General features: G+C 47.9%; 1 protein-coding gene across 1 annotated transcript; it reads right to left on the bottom strand.

Annotated features, from left to right (window-relative positions):
- Nucleotides 1-335: 335 nt before the first annotated feature.
- fer1l4 (fer-1 like family member 4) lies at nt 336-20,850 on the bottom strand. Its single transcript, XM_067241835.1, has 47 exons — nt 20,587-20,850; nt 19,432-19,487; nt 18,682-18,770; nt 18,311-18,410; nt 17,763-17,857; nt 17,487-17,528; nt 17,044-17,211; nt 16,434-16,494; nt 15,769-15,900; nt 15,588-15,650; nt 15,178-15,262; nt 14,853-15,006; nt 14,172-14,352; nt 12,451-12,637; nt 11,971-12,234; nt 11,707-11,795; nt 11,514-11,622; nt 11,222-11,311; nt 10,978-11,116; nt 10,760-10,880; nt 10,553-10,653; nt 10,227-10,314; nt 9,960-10,076; nt 9,543-9,695; nt 9,219-9,402; nt 8,830-8,954; nt 8,512-8,646; nt 8,210-8,383; nt 7,691-7,801; nt 7,362-7,523; nt 6,970-7,141; nt 6,766-6,863; nt 6,243-6,359; nt 6,071-6,110; nt 5,881-5,984; nt 5,441-5,575; nt 5,055-5,171; nt 4,762-4,889; nt 4,291-4,461; nt 4,021-4,175; nt 3,491-3,672; nt 3,180-3,265; nt 2,898-2,993; nt 2,576-2,817; nt 2,045-2,340; nt 1,666-1,766; nt 336-1,159 (listed from the first exon to the last, which is right to left on the bottom strand). The coding sequence occupies exons 1-47, from the start codon at nt 20,663-20,665 to the stop codon at nt 979-981; spliced, it is 6,075 nt and encodes a 2,024-aa protein (XP_067097936.1). The 5' UTR covers nt 20,666-20,850; the 3' UTR covers nt 336-978.
- Between the last annotated feature and the right edge of the window lie 925 nt (nt 20,851-21,775).

Raw genomic sequence — 21,775 nt, 5'->3', positions numbered from 1 at the left:
TTGGTAATAAAGTCTGGAAGTCACCTCTCCAGCTGTCAACTCTGGTTAACACTCCACTCAATCAGAAACACACAAAACACACACTTCCCGTGGGCCGAGAGCCCCCCCTCCTTCCCCCATGCCGCCCCCTGCCTCAGCATGACACACACCCACCACACTCCAGTGATGATCAGTTGGTTTCTCTCTTATTCCATGAGTCTTACACTGTAGCTTGGTCTTCAAGTACAGTCCACACTGACTAGTCCTAGTACACAAACAGCCAAATGGCCTAGATAACACCTGGCTATGCCTGCTATCACCGTGGAAATCAAGGTCCAATCTAAATGTGGAAGCAGTGCTGGATATGAGGTTTATTTAAATTGAACATCCAAACTCAGATCAACGTTGACATTGCCACCATGCTCATTGCGTTTTTCAAATGAATCCCAGCTGGTACTAAACTCATTACACTTATTGAACACCTACTTTTTAGAATCCAATTTCCGTTGGAGCTTGCGCTTTAAATATTATTTTTAAATGATACAGTTCATTTAACAGTGTTTTCTTGTGTATTGAAATACAAAAATGGCACAGATTAAACATTTCAAATATATATAAATCAGTAAACACATCATCAGTAAGTATGTATCATTGTTCTGTGTTTCATCACAGTTCATTGCTCCATCTTTAAGAGAAATCAGAATCTAAAGAAGTTTGTGTTGTATTTTTTCAGATAGGAAGAAAGTCAAATTTCTCTCCCAGCTGAAGAGTACCCCCTCCACATCATAAACTGAAACTTCTATTCTAAACCTCAGTCGTCAAAGTTAAACTCTCAATCAGCCTTGTTTACTAACAAACCTTTGGGAACGAGCGTTGTAGTCGTTCAACGCTCCCTTTCCTGCCGTACAAAATGAACGAAAAATTGGCGTGAACTGCAGATTAAGCCCTCGGAATTGGAAGACAGTGTTTTGATTGTGATCTCTGACACGCTTGTGGACGTCAGCCGTTGAACATGGCCTGGCTGATCTGTCCGGGGATGGTGTAGAGGACGAGGCCGAGAAAGAGCGCCAGCACCACCAGGACCACCAGGGCGATGATGTACTTCTTATAGTTCCTCCAGATGAAGTACACAAACGTCTTCAGTGGATTGATGAACCAGCTGAACGTCATGTTTGGTCGACTGGAGAGAGAGAGAGAGAGAGAGAGAGAGAGAGGGGAGAGAGGAGAGAGAGAGAGAGAGAGAGAGAGAGAGAGAGAGAGAGGAAGAGGAGAGAGAGAGAGAGAGAGAGAGAGAGGAAGAGAGAGAGGAAGAGGGAGAGGGACATGGAGAGAGGGGAGAGGGGAAGACAGAGAGAAATAGGGACAGATAAATTGAATGAGAAAGAGAAAGAAAGCAAAATTATTTAGCAGGTTGGAGTCTAGTAATGGGGCTGGAGGTGGGGCTGGTAATGGGGCTGGAGGTGGGGCTGGTAATGGGGCTGGAGGTGGGGCTGGTAATGGGGATGGAGGGGGGGCTGGTAATAGGGGCTGGAGGGGGGGCTGGTAATGGGGCTGGAGGGGGTGCTGGTAATGGGGCTGGAGGGGGGGCTGGTAATGGGGCTGGAGGGGGGGCTGGTTATGGGGTTGGAGGGGTGCTGGTAATGGGGCTGGAGAGGGGGCTGGTAAAGAGAGCGGTGGGAGTCTTACTCTGGTTTGTCCAGAGGTTCCGGTTCCTTCCGGGCCTTCCCAACAGGAGCTTTTTCTGCTTCCTCAAGAATCACCAGTTGGATCTCTGCCTCCACCTTCCCCTGCACCGGAAAACATTTAGTGATTTAGCAGACACTCTTATCCAGAGCGACAACAAACACATACAGGAAACAGGAAGCACTTCCAACTCAAACAGGAAACACTTAAAAGCAATACATACACATCTCTAACATAATTTACACAACCTACAGGGCAGAAGGGAGTTGTTGAGAGTCCTTATTGTGAACATTGTTAAATGGATTGATAGCTAGATGAACAGATGGATGCTTGGATGAACTGACTGATGGACTGAAAGACTGATCAATTGTTCATCACATACCATGAGGAGGTAGGTGACGCCGCTCTCTGTGAACTCCAGGTCCTCAACGTTCATCTTGCTGCGTTTGCTCTTCTTCTTCTTCTTTCCTCCTTTCTTCATGTCCTCGGCCTCCTCCTTCTTCTCCCTCTCTATGTCCTCCTGGCTCTTGGGCTTGACCAGTGGCCACCAGCCCTTGATCCTCTTGCTGCGGAAGAGGAGAAAGCGTGGTGTGGCTCGGTCCTTGGCCATCTTGATGCTGCACTGGCTTGAGGACTTGGCTCCCCTCACCATGTCAGGCAGACACATCTCGATGGAGCCTGGGACACAGGAGCACACACACACACAAACAAACACACACATTCTTGAAACTTCCTGTTTTTATTCTGGACAGTGAGGGTCAGAGTGTCAAAGTACTGTATTCCCCCTGCCTCTGGTTGTCTGGGCTCCACTCTTTTTCCCGTAAGTCAGACATGGTTAGGAAAACAAGAACTGGGTCTGATCTGACAAGCCTGAATCCACAGAGGTTAAACAAGGCGATGACACAAGCCTCACCCAGGAAGTCGTTGGATCCGATGAGGTCATAGTCCCAGACCTGCAGCATCAGAACAGCAGGCTGGCGAAACTCCACCTCGTCCAGGGAGAAGATGGTCTCCTTCTTTTTGTAGATGATCTCCTTCTCTGTGGGCAGGAAGTCGAAGCGAAAGACAAAACGCCAGTTGAAGTTCCCCTCGCCGGTCAGAGAGTGGAAGTGGACATCCGTCTCCTGCTTCTCCTTCTCAAGCCCTTTGATCCAGCTAGATCACACACACACACAAACTGATGAGTCGGCAGAACTATCACCTGATTATGTGTGTGTGTTCCCACGGCGACTGACCCTTTGACGTAGATGTCGCTGGAGGCGGTGCCTGTGAAGGGGTTGACACCCAGCACCACGTCATCCGTGTTCCAGATGATCACCCGCAGCTCATACCTGTCGTCAAGGAGATGCCGAGCTTTGACACAGAAGACCCCCCTCATCATCACATCAGTCAGACACTGCTGTGATGCTGGGATTTGTATTTGATTTAACAGGGCTTCTCAACTCGGCGACAAACATGTTGCCTTTTCAAACGCATGTTTTTTTACAAGACGATGATGTGTTTATAGTGGTATTTACTGTATTGGTAGGCGTGGCTTGATGTCGATTGGTGGAGGTGGTGGAATGTCAACAGGAAACATGTCTATCCACATGTGGGCAAAACCCTGTGACAACATCAACATTATTCAGACTTCTGTTGAGGAAAACTTTATCCAGATACTTTTAATACATTAAATGTGCGGGTGTGTGTGCATGTTCCTGTTTTTGAAGGTGTCAGAAGCTCAAAGACTGAAAACTTGATTCAGACACAGGTTTGTGTGTGTGGGTGTGTACTTTCCACGTATGTGTGTGTTGTGTGTGTGTACACAGGTGTGTTTGCTCCGTCTGACCCGGGGAAGTCCTGGCTTGTCCGCATTCCACAGCGAGCGCATCTCCACGTGCTCGGGCACCAGGGGGCAGGCGCCCAGGCAGAACTCCCTCATCTCCCCCCAGCGCTGCAGCACACTCAGGGCCTTGTGTTCATCCAGCTCTGCCTCCTCCTCGGGGGAACGGTTGTTCTTCTTCAGCAGCTCTGGAGAGAGTTTGTCATCAGAATCATCATTATCGGTGAACATTAATGCGCCATAACATCCTGTGCCGATGTGGTCAGAAGACAGGAGAGAAAAATAGAAGAGAACAATGAGAAGGTGAGGAATACAGGAAGCGAGGAGGAGAGGAAGACAGGGAGATGGGAGTAGAACAGGAGGTGAGGAGGAGAGGAGAACAGGCAGAAGGGAGGAGGACAGGAGGTGAGGAGGAGAGGAGGACAGGGAGAGGTGATGAGGACAGGAGAAGGTCAGATCAGGAGGAGGTGAGAACAGGGAGAAGGGAGGAGAACAGGAGGACATGGTGAGAAGAGGAGACTGTAGATGAATCAGACCTTCAGGAAAGGCTTCAGGTGGAACCTTGAAGATCTTGTTCAGGACTTTGACCTCCGACTCGCGGTATTCCGGAGAGGGAATGCCGTTCTTCAGGCAGAATTCTGCCAGGATGACAGTGGGCTTCTTGGAATCCCTCCACATGTTATAACCATCCCTGGAAACACAAACAAACACACACACACACACAAGCTGAGGGAGTGAGGTCACTTGCGGTCAGTGTACTGACGTCATCTCGGTACAGTATCTGAGGGTGAGTGCCCGAAGCCTACCGGTCGTAGTACAGTGCAATGCCACAGCCTGCGTAATGGCGGCTGTAGAAGCGGTTCTCCAGGTCAATGCTTGTTTCGCCAATGATGTCATCAGATCCCAGGGTGTTGTGGTCATACACAGACACTGTCAGCACTGTCTCCAGGGGGAACGACACGCTAATCTCAAAAACCCTGCAGGAACACACACACATTTATAAATATACACGCACATGAACCCACACACACACAATAGAAGGGCAGTAAGGATCAGACGTCCCTAGTGATCTACTATAGTGTCCTGTGATGTGTTATGTTATGCTATGATTTTCTATGCATTGCAATGCCAATGCGATGCTATGCGATGCTATGCGATGCTATGCGATGCTATGCTAGCATGATATGCTGGTATGCTATGCTAGCATGCTATGCTAGTATGCTATGCTAGCATGCTATGCGATGCTATGCTGTGTAGTGTGAGGTAAGACCACGTACTCTCCAAACACGGGGTTGAGCTGTTTTGGCAGGTAGCGGTCCTTGGTGTCCTGTTTCTGCTGACCCACCTTCAGAACCAAGTAGGGGTCAGCCTTCCCGTTGGGATCCATGGGGGCCAGGTTGGTGGCCTGGGGGGAAACGGGGAAGGACATCAGTCACAGAGAATCTGGAATGTGACTTTTGGACACATCCATTGAGATAAACGCACATGCACTTAAATAACCACACACACACACACACACACACACACACACGTACGTACCTTCACCATACACACACACACACACACGTACCTTCACCATGTACACCCTGATCAGAACCTTGACGGGGGCGTTGCGTGGAAGTCCATTGGTGATCTGACACTCAGCCTCCTCGTCCTCAGGAGAGATGGGGTAGATGAGGAAGGAGCCCTGAGGAAACCAAAACACATCATGCTGATCATATGTTTGTTTTGTAACATACAGTACCTTGCACCATGGGGACAATAAAGTCCGAAAAGTACAGTTCAATCAGCGGTAAGAAAAACTATTCATTGTTCCTTAACACTCGCAAAACCAAGAAAAAACTACTTTGAATTTAGAACCCAGAGACAGTGTCACATCACACTGTCAGAGAAGCCCACAACACGAGCGACATGCCTGCCCCAGCTGGCTCCAAGGTCCAGGTCCCAAGATCTCACCTTGTATTTGCCCACAATCCTATCATCTTCATCTTCCTCCTCATCCTCACCACGTGCCTTTCCACTCTGGAGGGGAAAGATGTGGAGCCAGTCCATAAACTGGCTGAACTCATTCTCTAGCTCTGTGTGGTACAGCTGGAGAAAGAAAGAGACAACAGAGAGAGAGAGAGAGAGAGAGATACAGAGAGAGAGAGAGATACACAGAGAGAGAGATAGATACAGAGAGAGAGAGAGACAGAGAGAGAGACAGACAGAGACATATACAGAGAGAGAGAGATACAGAGAGAGAGAGAGACAGTGAGAGACACAGAGAGAGAGAGAGAGACAGAGACAGAGACACACAGAGAGAGAGACAGAGAGAGACATACACAATCCCGGTTAAAAACTTGGCTCATAAACTTACATTCATCCCATCGTCATCCTCTCTGGCAAACACAAACCTGGATAGTAGATATTTTTTTGCGCTTGGGTTTGGGTAGTTCGATCTCCTTTACCTCCTCTTCTATCTCCTCCTCCAAACCTTCCAATGTCATATTGGCTACATCTACAGAGTAAGGTTGAGTTATTTAACGAAGCTTTAATGTTAGTAGTGTATAATGTGTTATGGAAAACCTGTCTAGGATGAACTACCTGTTTCCTGTTGATCTTCAAGGTCTTCCTCATTCTCCGCCTGAACACAAGAAACAGCAACATCAAAACATCCAATCAGAATGCTCACACATAGTATGGTATGGTGTAAACCAGCCTATGGAGATATGTCTGATCCATTGACAATAAAAAAAGAGAGTCTGATTGGCTCAACCTGCAGTTTCGCCAGCTCATCCAGTGATGCATAGTATTTTGACCACCAATCCAGTTCTTCCTTCTCTGGGACATCCTCCTCAAGCTCCTCCTTCTTCTTCTGCTTCTGAAACGGAATCTTGGGAAATGGAAGGGAAGTGTGTGAGGATGGGATGGTCAGAGGAGAGGAGTGTAGGAGAGGAGTGTAGGAGGGGAGGACGGGAGGAGGAGGGGAGGAGTGGACAGAAGGGAAGGGGAGGAGGGGAGAGGAAGAGAGGAGGAGAGGAGGAGAGGAGGAGAGGGGAGGAGTGGACAGAAGGGAAGGGGAGGAGGGGAGAGGGGGAGAGGAGGAGGAGGGGAGGGGAGGGGAGGGGAGGGGAGGGGAGGGGAGGGGAGGGGAGGAGGGGAGGAGGGGAGGAGAGGAGGAGAGGAGGAGAGGAGGAGAGGAGGGGAGAGGAGGAGGGGAGGAGGGGAGGAGGGAGGAGTGGACAGAAGAGAAGAATGGGAGGAAAGTGAAAGAAACGGTGATAAAAGGAGATTCTGACCAGGTTTTTTGGGATCTTGGACATTTTGATGGGCAGGTTTCCCAGCTGCATGGTCTTCATTGTGACCAGAGGGGTGGTCTTCCGGATGGAGGGCTTCACTTTGGATGAGGGAGGAGGAGGGGTGCAGTATGATCAGAACTCTTATCTGCTACAGCCACCAGCAGTTTGAGTCCTATCAGACGAGGGTCCATTTGGGGGTCCTACCTGGCCTCTTAGGCTCCTCCTCCTCCTCATCCCAGTCTCCCAGGTTCTGGGGCCCGAAGGCCATCAGGCTCTGGACCACGTGTGTGCCGACCAGCACCATGCGCCCGAACGCACGCTGCTCCAGAACGAAGATGGTGAGGGGCGGGTGCAGGTATACCTGCTCTGGAAGGTCCTGATTGGATATGGGGCAGGAACAGGAAATGAGTCATCATCTTACATCACAGAGTGAACTACAGGTTAGGAGTCTTGATTGGTCAGGGATAGTGTACACTACCCTTCCATCAAACACCTCTGGGTGGCTACACTTTTACAGCTGTAACACTGGTGTCTCCTGGTGGTGGATTCTACAGACTCTATCTTCCGTTTTGATGTTGAGTCCGGAGGGTTCTCACCACATGGAAGTGTCTGACGATCTCCTTGAAGTTGGGTGTGACTTTATAGTTCTCCATCTCCTCCGACTCCAGACAGTGGCCCGCACACTCTATCCTCACCTGGGGCCGCTCGACCTCGAACAGGTTCACCCTGCACAGGTCCCTCAGGCCCCAGAACAACACCTGGACACACACACGCGCAAGGTCACAGACGCACACACATTGATAAACATACACACACCTTTACACACGCACACATGTATGAACATATTCACACACACGAACACTATGCCATCACGTGATAAGACACATGCATAATATACCCTCACAGAGCCAAACCCACCCCTCACCTCTATCCTGAAGGTCTTGAGGACTGGCCGGACACCCTCAGGTATGACGTAGCACCTCTCCTCGTCCAGGAACTGGGGCTCCTGAGGGTCCACATCTGCATTGAGGGACGGCTGTGAGGGCCAGGGGTCACATGTTAAAAGTTGAGGTCTGTACATGTGCTGTTTAAGTTTTGTTTTACCGTATAGGCAGGTGCTGGTTGCTTTTCAACATGAGAACTCTGTAGATGGACCTACTAACTGACAATAACAGGAGTGGTCCATTTCCCTTTTTACATTTACATTTACATTTAGTCATTTAGCAGACGCTCTTATCCAGAGCGACTTACAGTAAGTACAGGGACATCCCCCCGAGGCAAGTAGGGTGAAGTGCCTTGCCCAAGGACACAATGTCAGTTGGCATGACCGGGAATCGAACTGGAAACCTTCGGATTACTATCCCGACTCCCTCACCGCTCAGCCAACTGACTCCCAATTACAGCCAATCAGAACCAGAAGTTAACCACTAGTCCAGCTACTGACCTCTCCAAAGCAGGAGTAGTCCAGTTCTATCAGCTCAAACGCTGCCAGAAGCTGGCCAGCATGGGAACGCCCCCTGGTGATGTTGAAGAACTTCAGTCCAGGCTTCTTGTAAGGCTCCTCCACAAACTTCAACTCTGGCTCTGCAAATGCCCGGCCCAGAGAGTCATTTTTTCCCTGCATGTACACACACACAAAGAGACACACACACAAAGAGACACACACACACAAACACAGGTTTTATGTAGTCTCAGGGTCAGGGTCTGTGTTTCATTTGATTGAGTTACTATAACGGGGGGGGTTACCATGACATCGAAGTCGTAGAGGCTGATGACGATGATTGGAGGGTCATCCCTCAGGTCCTCCTTGGTGCCCTCAATCAAGATCCTGTCAAACAGCAGCAGCTCACACCAGGTAGGGGACAGGGTCTGGTTCAGGATCTACACACACCGTTTATTAACACACACACCCCCAGTATATTAACACACACACACAAACATTAAATTTACACACATGCACACTGTGGACTCCCACATTACATTAACACACACACACACATAATATGAGCAACCCTATAACATAAACACACACACAGGGAGGAGAGAGTGGTGGGAGAGACTCACCCGTGAGACCTGGCACTGCGTGGAGAACAGCACCTTGGTGAAGGGGTCCGACAGACCGGTGTCATCTGAAGCAATGATCCCACGTGCCTGGTACATATGGCAACGCAGCTGGAAGTAACGACTGTCTGAGGATACACACACCCAAGACAGTAGAGACACGATAGACGCCCAATAGAGACATGGTGAAAAAATAAAATTAAACACACAGGAAACACAGTACTGAGTATTGAGTACTGAGTACTGACATCGTAGAGATATAGCAAAGACCAGTCAGAAAAAGTAGACACAGTAGATGTACAGTAGACACACAATGGAAACCTGTGGGGCAACAGTAGAGAGGAACACAGGGGAGGAAGAGACAGCTGGAGGCTCAGGGAGTGCCGGCTCACCCTGGCAGGTCAGGGAGATGGGGGGCATGTTGGTGGGCATGGGCACCCCAGCTGGCATCGGCTCACAGACAGGCAGGAACTCTCCAGGCAGGCTGATGGTGCAGTTTTTGGCATACTTGGTGATGCCCAGCCACAGATACACCTCGAGCTTGGCGAAGATCTCTCCCACAGGGCCACCAGGGGTCTGCACACACACACACACACACACACACAGTAATATAGAATTTAATATGTCGTACCTGCGGTAGAGAAAATATTTAGTGTGAGTTTGTGTGTGTGTGTGTCTGTATGTGAGAGTGTTTCCATGCAGTATCCGTGTGGTACCTTCATGTAGACGGTGGACAGCTTGCCACAGTCCTTGCCTCTCTGCTCCTCCACCAGAGAGAACAGGATGGAGTGTGAGGGGATCCGGCAGTAGGCCAGCCTCCGCCCTGCACTCAGCATCCACAGAAACACATCTGGCAGGGTGCTCTGGGGCTGGAGGGGTGGAGGGGAGATGGGTGGAGGGGAGAGGGGTGGAGGGGAGAGCGGTGGAGGGGTGGAGGGGACAGGGGTAGAGGGGTGGAGGGAGAGGGGTGGAGGGGTGGAAGGGTGGAAGGAGAGGGGTGGAGGCGTCGAGGGGTGGAGGGAGAGGGGTGGAGGGATGGAGGGGTGGAGGGATGGAGGGGTGGAGGGGAGAGGAAGACATAAGTATGACAGGAACCGTCAAAGGGCAACTGAGAAGTGATCGGTCCATCCCACCTCTTTGGCGAGCTGTAGGAGCTTCTTGAGGATCTTGTTTGCTTCTGACAGCTTCTCTGGAGCTGTTCTCCTGGTCACTCTCCTCCTGGCACGCAGCGCTGCCTTGGCCAGCAACAGCTGGATTCACACACACATTCACAGAACCCACACACACACACACAAGTTAGATTCATAGCTTGTTGACTTTCTGTGGTGATGAAGGAGCTGATGACCAAGGTGTTTGTGGTGAGGCTGTGAGCAGAGAGGCTCAGTCAGGGGGTGACTCACGATTCTCTTCCGGAGGAACTCTCGTCTGCGTTTGTCCAGGTTGTTGGGTTTGTAAGCTCCCTTCTTGAATGCATTGGAGCAGTACTGTCTGGAGAATCACACTCCGATGATTCGTTTTGATTCACTTTCAGGCTCAGAAATATGCAACCGTATTTGTTTTTGATTCACTTTTATTCACTTATTTTTTATTCACTTTCCCAGGCTCACATTCACAACCAGACACATTTTCACATTCATTCCGTAGCAGTTTAGGTATCACACGTACATTAAAGTACATCTGCAGATTCAGACGAGTGAATGTTTACATTCAGTCAAGAGTGACTCACTTGCAGCTGGCCACAAACTCTGTGAGAACCTCCCCCAGGCGGTCCTTGACCCTGTTCCTCGGCCTCTTCAGAAGACCCTCCACCTCCTCCAAACCTATCTCCTAAAGAGTACACACCTACGTCAGCTACACACACACACACTTTCATGTTCAGGCAAAAAAAAGTATTTGAGAGCGAGGTTTTCGACGGACGTCCAGACAGATTTACCAGCCTGTCAGCAATCTTGTGTAACCAATTAGAACTGTAATAGCGGAAGCTGTGGTCCTCGAAGCAGCACCAGAGGTAAAGACAGGGCTTCTCTCCCCTGAGGGGAACACAGCGGAACGACCTGCAAATGTTCGTCCAGGATTAGATGGGATCCAAGCCAGTCAGGGTGGATGTACGTAGAGAGGAAACGTCTTGAGGATAGCTGGTAGCCGTCTTACCTGTCAAACTCAGTGGGCTGTGGTTTTCTCGGCTTGGATACAGACCTGTCCAAAGGCCCAGGGTCCAAGAGCTGCCCCCTCTCCAGCTCGTCTTCAGACCCCAACAGAGGCTGGCCGTCATCGCTCAGATCATCCATGCCTATGCTCACGTCATCCCTGCTCCTGGAAAGATCTTCCCTGCTCCTGCGTAGGTCATCCCTGCTCCTGGAAAGATCATCTCTGCTCCTGCGTAGGTCATCCCTGCTCCTGGAAAGATCATCTCTGCTCCTGCTAAGCTCCTCCTTGCTGCCACTTTTTTTGGACTTCGCCACCTCCACCACCTTCCCATAGTTCCCTGTGGACAACAGAAAAAACAGTTTGATGGAACAAAACATAATGTGATACTCAAACGGGGACCTGTATTTTCTTTGGTGGTAAATTGTGCTTTAGAGATTAGAATCTCTCCAGGGAAAATTGTCAAATTGGGTTTTGGAGATACTTCCAAAGGTCAGTGTGTTTTTCTCAGACTTGACAAAACAGCTGCATTCACATCTTACCTATAGACAGTTCGAAGGTGATTGACTTGCTCCCTATGACAGGGTCCATCATGGTGATTTCAAAAAAGGAGGCGAACAGCAGAAACTCCTCCTTCTCTCCCACCAAACCCTGCAGGGCACAACTGGTTACAGAACAATCAGGATGCAGGGGAGAGCGGTGCTAAGAATTGTGGGTGATGTAGTTCAGACTGACCTCAGGCATGGGGTGGACCTCCTTCACTTCCACAGTGACTGCCTCTGGTACCTCCATGCCTGCCTCTTCTGACTCCACTGCAGATCCAGCTACACACAAATACATAAAACATCGACATCTACATAAGCCTCAACAACTATTTAGTTTCTGACAATATCAAAAACAACAACATCAGTGTTGTTGTTTTGGATGTGGGCCCCACAGACCCACAATGCAATACAAGCTGTTCAATTGCAGAACCGAAATTCCCAGCATGCCCCTCACCATCCTGCTTCCTCTCCTTGGTTTTCTTGCTCTTCCTCTTCAGGTGGCCCAGCGCCCCCTTCACGCCGGGGGAGGGTTGGGTGTCCGCGGCAGCAGAGTTGGGCGTGGAGTAGACCTCCACGCTGAGGCCCAACAGGAGCCGTCCGCGGTAGAAGATGCCTTCGCTCAGCCCCTCGTTCATGGCCTGGTGGACGTCCCTCAGGGCTGAGTTCCTGGGAGAACCGTACAGGTTGATCCAGGAAGGGCCGAAGGTTGGGTCAAACCCTGGAGGACGGACGGGAGGGAGACAGAGAGAAAGATGGAGAGATGGAGAGAAAGAGGATGAAGGATAGACAGCAAGATGGAGAATGTCAGTATCAGAGATTATCATCAGAGTATCAAAGTTTCTTGACTGCAAAACGTGCTGTGAGGTGAATTCAGGTCAGGTCAGGTTGGACTTGACAACTTCTGTTAGGGTGAGATATATGTTAGGAACTGTACCATTTCTGGTTGGGTCAGAGATCTGTTGAAGGTCCAGGAAGTGTGTTGCCACAGCGACATCGCCAATATTAGCATCATCAAGGATCTGGATTTTGATTCGTCGAGCAAGGGGTGGGAACTGCTCGATGAAGGAGATCTGCTCGTTCCACGTGGGACTGTTGGTGCCTGACACCACGGAAGTCTCTCCCTGAAAGAGACACACCAGATGAGCATGGGCGGCGCTAGGGAGGGGCTAGCAGGTGCTTCAGCACCCCCAAGAAAGTCCAAAGCACCCCAATAGCACCCCCAAAAATATTGCTAATTTATTAATAGTATTCAGGCCCGGAGTGGCCATCGGGAGAATCAGGAGAATTCACGGTGGGCCGCTCTGCCCGCTCATAAATTGGCCCAGCAGATCGCCTGCTTTCTCTTCGTTTTTTTCACACACCGAATAAAACCATGTGTTAAGTTACTGTGACTGATAAGTAAGCTAATAGGCTACACTAGGTTTTAATCTAAATAAGCGGAGACAAGCCTAAACAATCATTTATTGTTGTGGAGTTAGCAAGATTAAGCTGATGCAAAAATAATAAAATGGATGGGGGAAAGATGCCAGGAGGAACTGAAAAAGACAGGTAAAAAAAGAAAGATCTGTCACTTCATAAATCTAGGTTCCTGCAAGGGTGGGAGTTTTCTCAAAAGCCCTGAATGTTTCAGGTACAAATTTGGGTTGTAATTTCCAGAAAATATTACAATTTGAGTCCAACGAAATATTTATATTAGCCTACAGAAAGCTCAAAAACTATTTTGCACAGAAATTAATGCAAAAAACTGCGCTCGCGCGCAATGCGCAGTGACTAGAATTTATAGATAGGTGTAAACCAAGCCCTGTTCTTCTCCGCCTTTGAGAAAATGAAGGCTCAATTGCTCTGTTTGAAAATCTCTACAGAAAGCTCAAAAAACTATTTTGCACAGAAATTAATGCAAAAAATTGCGCTCGCGCGCAATGCACCTCGCATCAGAACCTTGACTAGGTTCTAGGTTCGGGTTAAGCCCCGATTGTTCAACGTATGGCTCGGCCACTGACGGGGGATGGGCTGGCTTTGGCCATTACACTGCCGGGCTGAAAATGGGTCCCACTCCGTCCCAGGCGGCCCTGATAGTATTTATATATAATATATAGAATTGCGCAGCTCCCCCTGTCAATGATCTAGCACCCCCTTAGCACCTGCATTCTCTGGCGCCGCTCCTGCAGATGAGGTTGATAAGACTGGAGTAAACAGGACTGAAATTAGGAACTCCTTTGCACTCTCCCCTCTCCTTTCCTCCTCTATCCTCTACTCCAGCCATTCCCCACCTTTTCCACTTTGCGCCCCACTTGCACAGCTCAAATATTTTTGCGGCCAACCTGTATTACCCTAGCGTACCACTAGTGGGCCGCGGCCCACAGGTTGGGAATCGCTGCTCTACTCCGCTTTCCTCTCTTCTCCTCTCCGATGCTCTCCTCCCCCAGTTTCTTGCTGAAAGGGACCAGCTGAGCTAAAGGACCTGATCGGAGCTGATAAGACGTGTATTTGTGTGTGTCAGTGTGTGCGTTACCATTAATAGCAGTGTAAATAGAGGGACCACAGCCCATTGAACAAATAGTAGCTGTGTTCTGGGAAAAGGGCAAAGGGGAAAGAGATGGAATGTGTGTGTGTGCATACATGCTTGTATGTGACTATGTTTGTGTGTGCTGGTACCTGTTGCCCAGCGAAGGTGACCTGGACGTAGGGGTCTATGAAGACGTTCCTGTCCATCATCTTGGAGAAGTTCCCCAGGAAGCCAGCACTCATGCTGGGCAGACCCTCGGCCCGGTACACCCTCACCAGGAACTGGGCCCAGGGCCGCTCCGCTGGCATCCCCCTGGGCAGCAGCAGGTTCCTGCACACACACACACACACACACACACACACACATACACACACACACACACACACCACACATACACGCACACACATACACACACACACCACACGCACACATACACACACACACACACACACACCACACATACACGCACACACCACACATACACGTACACACACACACCACACATACACACACACCACACATACACGCACACACCACACATACACGCACACACCACACATACACGCACACACCACACGTACACACACACACCACACGTACACACACACCACACATACACACACACGCACACACCACACATACACACACACACACGCACACACCACACATACACACACACCACACATACACACACACGCACGCACACACCACACACACACACCACACATACACATTCACACAAATAAAAATACACACAAATAAAAATACACACACCACACACTCACACTCGGACAGTCCTGTGGAATATCAAATGTTGCACAGGGGCTCACTTGTCGATCTCGTCGTTCTTGGCGCCGGTTGACGGTATGCTGAGGTCGTCTCCCTTCCTCACCACGGTGATGCTGGCCTTGACGTATCCCCGGATCCCTGAGCGGGTGTCGGATGGGTCGGTCAGAGGAGCCCACTTCTTGTGGAAACTGTGGTCTGGAAGGGGTGGTTTGAGTGTGATGATGTCACGTTATGTCTACTTGTTTTGTCTCTAATCTGTGATGATGTCACATTATGTTCACTTGGTTGGCTCTAATCTGTGATGATGTCACATTCTGTGTGCTTGTTTGGAGGTATTCTGTGATGGTGTCACACATCCTTGTTTACCTGGCTGGCTGTAGACGGTGCTGATGTCGATCTTGAACATTCCGATGCGTTTCATCAGGAGTCCCAGCAACTTCTTGTTGACCACCTGGACAGGTAGTAGACAACCGGTCACATGATCACCTCACATGTTCTCCTTTACCAGAGGTGACCCATCCAGCAAACACATTTACATTTACATTACATTTAGTCATTTAGCAGACGCTCTTATCCAGAGCGACTTACAGTAAGTACAGGGACATTCTCCCCGAGGCAAGTAGGGTGAAGTGCCTTGCCCAAGGACACAACGTCATTTGGCACGGACGAGGAATCGAACCAACAACCTTTTTATTAATAGCCCGACTCCCTAACCGCTCAGCCATCTGACCCCCCACACACACATCCATCCAGCACCATAACAGACAGATACTCACCGTCATTTCGATGACTTTATCAAACAAGACATCCTGAGTCTCATGGAACTCAAACACAAAGTTCTTAGGGAGACAGAAAGGGAAGGACAAGATGGTAGGGTGAAGTTAACTGTTCAAATTCAGCTCAATTCAATGTAACTGACTTGAATTTGGTTCGGTTTCTCCCACTCCCAGTCGTCACCTCATTGTAGAAGGGACAGTTGGTGGACTTCTGAGTAGCGGTGTGTCTCTTCTCCTTCTCCACACGGAGGAACACTGCAGGGTTAATGTTCACTCCCTGCAGTTTCTGAGCCTCCAGGATGCTAACATTCACCTGGACACACACACACACACACAACACACACAAAGTGTGTACTTATAAAGCTAATGTATCACAAAGTGTGTACTTATAAAGCTAATGTATCTCACTCAAAATAATAGTAAGCTTATGTATCACAAAGTGTGTACTTATAAAGCTAATGTATCTCACTGGAAATAATCGTAAGCTAATGTATCACAAAGTGTGTACTTATAAAGCTAATGTATCTCACTGGAAATAATCGTAAGCTAATGTATCACAAAGAGTGTACTTATAAAGCTAATGTATCTCACTGGAAATAATAAGGTACAGTACATCAATTGACTGCAGATCAAGAGGTTGCAGGTTCAAATCCAGCTGTATGTTGCTTTGGATGAAAGTGCCAGGTAACTGAGTACATTTAGGTACAATATGCAGTTATAGATCAAACAGGATCAACATGAACTGTGTATAGACCCAGCAGCCATGTTTGTATTCATGCAGCTAATGGGGTTGTGTATGACATGATACAGCTAGTGTCAGCCTCTGTTCTGTTTGACATCACCCACCTGGAAGCTCTGGACTCTGGGAATGGCAGTCTGGCCATGTCTGGACAGAGCCCTGCAACGACTACACGCACACACACACACACACACACACACACAAACACACACACACACACACACACAAACACACACACAGCCACACACATACAAAGAGAAATGAGAGAATGCAATGAAAAGCATCAAATATGTCCTGTTATAAGTTTTGTGTCTAGACATTTGTATATGTCACTACACCAAGATCTATAGACCTTAGACATCAACACCCAAGAACATGGCCCTGGAGAAGACTAGAACCAATATTTACATTTACATTTAGTCATTTAGCAGACGCTCTTATCCAGAGCGACTTACAGTAAGTACAGGGACATTCCCCCGAGGCAAGTAGGGTAAAGTGCCTTGCCCAAGGACACAACGTCATTTGACACGACCGGGAATCGAACTGGCAACCTTCAGATTACTAGCCCGCTTCCCTAACCGCTCAGCCACCTGACCCCACCTGACCCCAATATCCAGACCACTACTGTTCTGTCTGTGATCTACAGCTTGGATCTAAAGTGGATACAGAGAAGTTGTTCCTCCTGTACACCTCCCTTGGAGACTGACAGGAAGTTACCTCAGTATGGGTGTGAATGTCATGTTGGAAGTCTCCATACTATCCATGTCAAAGTCATCGTCATCATCATCATCATCTTCGTCATCCTCGTCTCCAGTGCGAAGCAGCTCCCGGCCGATCCTCCGGGCAGCCCGGTCCAGATGCTCAGGTCGCAGAGCCTGCCTGGGCCTGAGAACCACAGCCCATCATCACAGAATCATCTCTTAGAACCAGAACCTACAATCATGTAATTATCTCTTCGAACCAGACCCTGTCATCAAAGAACCATCTCCTGTCATCTTAGAACCTGTATCCTTCATCTTAGAACCAATACCCATCATCTTAGAACCATAAGCCTGTCACCTTAGAGACAAAACCTTTCATCTTAGAACCAGAACCTGTCATCTAGGAGCAAGAACCCATTATCTTAGAACCAGAAGCTGATTCTCGTCAGACAGACTCACCCTGCATCTGCAAACGCTGTGTTCAGGATCACCAGCCCTGACCTGGAGGGGGAGCAAGGTGTCGGAGTCATCAATCACATGCTACATCAAAGTGAATGTGTGTGTATGTGTGTGTGTGTCTATATGTGTATGTGTGTGTGTCTATATGTGTATGTGTGTGTGTCTATATGTGTATGTATGTGTGTACAGTACCAGTCAAAAGTTTGGAAACATTTTCCAATTTTTGACTGGTACTGTATGTGTGTGTGTGTGTGTGTGTATTTGTGTGTGTCTCACTCGTCTCCGTCCTCCAAGTCCAGGAACTCGTCTCCCTCCCAGCCTCCAGCTGATCCCTGGATGGGCTGGTATCGAATATCCAGCTCCACATACATCTGAGACACACACATACGGAATCACAAAGCAAACTACATTTCAGAAAAAAAACAAGGTTTTGAATCCTCACAGAATCTTCATGTGAGCCCTGGATCGTGTATTTGTGAATGACAGTTGTGTGTGAATGACAGGTGTGTGTGTGAACGACAAGTGTGTGTGTGTGAATGACAGGTGTGTGTGTGTGTGTGTGTGTGTGTGTGTGAATGACAGGTGTGTGTGTGAATGACAGGTGTGTGTGTGTGAATGACAGGTGTGTGTGTGTGTGAATGACAGGTGTGTGTGTGAACGACAGGTGTGTGTGTGTGTGTGTGTGTGTGTGTGTGTGTGTGTGAATGACAGGTGTGTGTGTGAACGACAGGTGTGTGTGTGTGAATGACAGGTGTGTGTGTGAACGACAGGTGTGTGTGTGTGAATGACAGGTGTGTGTGTGAATGACAGGTGTGTGTTTGTACATCAGTCAGGCTGTAGTTGGCTGCAGTCAGACATTCTCTCAGCACCATTCGTCCTGACGTCACCACGTGTTGCAGGCCGACCACCAGCTTCCCTAGCAGCCTGGACACACACACACACACACACACACACACAGAGCACCTTAGGATCAGGGCAAAATGTTTCATGTATGATGTCTCCCAGTCATAGATGATTCCAAGTCTGAAAAGTAGCACAGCCTTTAAAAGATGAAACACTTGGTCTAACATTTATTAGCACTAAGTGCTTACGTGTACAATTTCCCTAAAAAATCATCTCATCTGAAATTCATGGTGTTATTGCTACTTCCCCTGACCAATATCTGTACCCGTCAGCAGATATGCCAGGGACTCACCTGTTGCTGAAGACTTTGCTGCAGTTGTAGACACTGATAGTCAGAACCTCGTTTCCGATCCCTTTCCCATAATGAGGCCATCGGAATTGCTACAGACACACACACACAGGCAGACGCAAAGGCACACACGCACACACCGTTACAGTTTCGGGATTTGTGGAGACAAAGTTAACAGCAGTATCCTAGCCCTCCCCCCCCCCCCCCCTCCCTCCATGCCCCCACTCTACCACACACACACACACACACACACTGTATCACAAAGAACAATCAAGCTTCTGATTCACCACCTCAATAGATTCCACAGCACTGTTTGTCAAAGGCTAAACCCAGCATATGTGTTTACAGTTTCAGAAGCTTGTTACCCCCTTAAGTCTGTAGGAGTCTGACTCACTAAGTACAGAGAGCCTTGATGTGGTTTGGCAGCCACAGTAGTCAAACACAAGTACAGCCAAGCTCCTAAAAGTTCACAAACAATCTGCAGGCTGCGCTTTAGAGAGGCTAAAGCTCAGCTATCAGGGCTCAACCAAGAAGTGTTCTCCTCATCAATCAGTGATTGGTCAGGGGTGTTCCAGAATGGAGGGGCCAGTGTTGGCTCAGAGGGCTGGAGGAAATTTATCAGCTCTATTAAAATAGTTTTACTCTGACTAGCACACTTACCTCCCTTCTCTCTCTTCCTGTCTCTTTCTGTCTCTTTCTCTCTCTTTCTCTCTTTCTTATATATCACCCCTCCCTGCATACAGCAGATGTTACCTCATTGAAGATGGCCAGGTTTTCACACTGAAGGATCTTGGTTTTGTGTGTGAACCCTGTGGAATGAATATCAGAAGCCCCATCATAAACATCATCATCCACATACAGGTCCAACAAACGCTTGGTTTCACCCAAACATAACATAGTTCGAAAATATTATTTCAACCTTTACAACCTTTTTTTCTAACCTTAAAAAATAATCAGCCTTTCTAAACTTTTTGAGAGAAAATATTTTTTTTCCACTTTTCAAAACCTTTTTTTCAAACCTTTTTTGAGAAAATATTTGTTCAAACTTTTAGGAGAAAATATTCCTTCAACCTTTCAACACTTTTTTTCAAAATAATTATTCAACCTCTCAAAACTTTTGTTTTTACACACCAGTCGACACAACAAACAAGTTTTTTCAACAAGTTTTTTTTTTAACTTTCAAACTTTTTTTCATACACATAGGAGAAGAGAGGAAGACATGGGAGAGGAGAACAGAGAAGCCTAAAACACAGTAAATCAGAGCAGAGCGGAGTACAATAGAGTACAGTAGAGAATAGTAGAGTCCTCATCAATGGTGCAACTTTGTACAAAAAAGTACAGTAATGAAGTATTTGTACTTTGTTACTTCCCATCTCTACTCCTAGAATATAGTTCTGTCTGGAGAATACTAACAGCTGGAGACTAAAGAAGACTGTCTACAGCGATTGTTTGAACAAGATGATGACGATAATGATGAAAATGATATGCTCCTCTCTTAATCCCAGATCCTGGAGAGAGATCAGACTTGCTCGAAACAAAACTTAACCCTGTACAGTAGAATCTCTCACACTACAAGATGAGTGACTAAGGAATCAAGATAACTACTGATCAGCCAGCACTGCCAATGTTACTGATCAGCAGACAGAAAGGCAGTGAAACAGGGAGACAGACAGGCAGAAAAATGAGTAGTACCAAATACAGACAAACACAGTTAGACAGACAGGCAAAAAACTGACAGGTAGATAGACAGGCAGAAAGACAAGTAGTATTGACCATGTAAGTGACAAGCAAAGACAGGTAGGCAGACAAGTACAAATCAGAGAGGCAGATAGACAGACAGGTAGAATGAAGTTGTACTGACCATGTAACTGACAAACACAGGGAGTCAGACAGACTGGTAATACTGACCTCTGAAAGAGAGTTCCACCTTGCGATCGTACCTCCCTGGGAGGTTGGTGATCCTCTTCAGGCTGACAGTGATCGACATGTCCGAGTCCTGGCAGTCTACTAGCGCTCTCACACCCTGGTTCTACAGAGTCCCAGCGCTCTCACATCGTACTCTGTTCCCTCGGTCTCAGTTCCGTCAGATTCACATGCTGCCACCACAGTTCCGAACGTCCCAACGTTATATCCTCTTGTTCTGTTTTCTCAGAACACTGAACTTCTCCACCACTTCTCCTCGCGTTCCTTTTCCCCTGGTTATCCTCTCCTCCGTCTTTCTCTTCGGCTGTGCTGTTCAGGAGGTGGTGAGGCGACGTCCTGCTGTGTGAGGGAACTAACCGAGTGGCCTAGCCTGTTCAGTCACTATCAGAGCACACACACACTCATGTTTGCATTTACACGCACAGCTTAAACACACTTCTCTCATACGTTCAGGGACTGAGTGGAATACGTGTCATGATGGCTGGCTGGCAGGTAGACCCAATTGGAAGACTCAGACCCAGGAAGTAAATTAAAGATTTATCGGAGAAGTCGGAGAAAAGGCAGGGCTGCGGTAGCGAAGAATCCGGGGGGAATGTTGGACTGACGAGATGAGACTGGAGCAGGCAGGGGTATGAACCGGGTCTAAGAAACAGACAGAGAAACTGAGTTATTGACAGAATACGACGCAAGACTGACTAAGATAAATCAGACGGCCTGTAATTGAAAATCAAAAGGGACCGACAGAAAGAACAGACAGATAAAAACTGAAAACTATAAGGGCAGGTCCAGCCCTGGCACATGACAATACGGCCCAGCTCATTTCAGGGGAACAGATCACAAAAGAGATGCTTGAAGAATTCCTGTAATGGTTTTCTCATGAATGTAATTTATTTTGATTTAATGAATCAAATAAGCACAAAGCAGTCTTCAAATATGTCTGGCATGAATGTAATTTATTTTGATTTAATGAATCAAATAAGCACAAAGCAGTCTTCAAATATGTCTGGTGATTGGCATTTCATAATTTTTTTATATTATGATTCATAATATTTAACATGTTCCTTAAAGTGACATAATATCTCAAGTCTCATCAGATACATAACAACCCTGATATGGTCCTGGCCAGAGTAACAATCCATTATTCAGCTATATATATATATATATATATATATAT

The sequence above is a fragment of the Osmerus mordax genome, chromosome 1 (assembly GCF_038355195.1).
Source record: "Osmerus mordax isolate fOsmMor3 chromosome 1, fOsmMor3.pri, whole genome shotgun sequence".
Lineage (NCBI taxonomy): Eukaryota > Metazoa > Chordata > Actinopteri > Osmeriformes > Osmeridae > Osmerus > Osmerus mordax.
The sequence above is the reverse complement of the archived record's forward strand: the minus strand, read 5'-3'. Positions and strand labels throughout refer to the sequence as shown.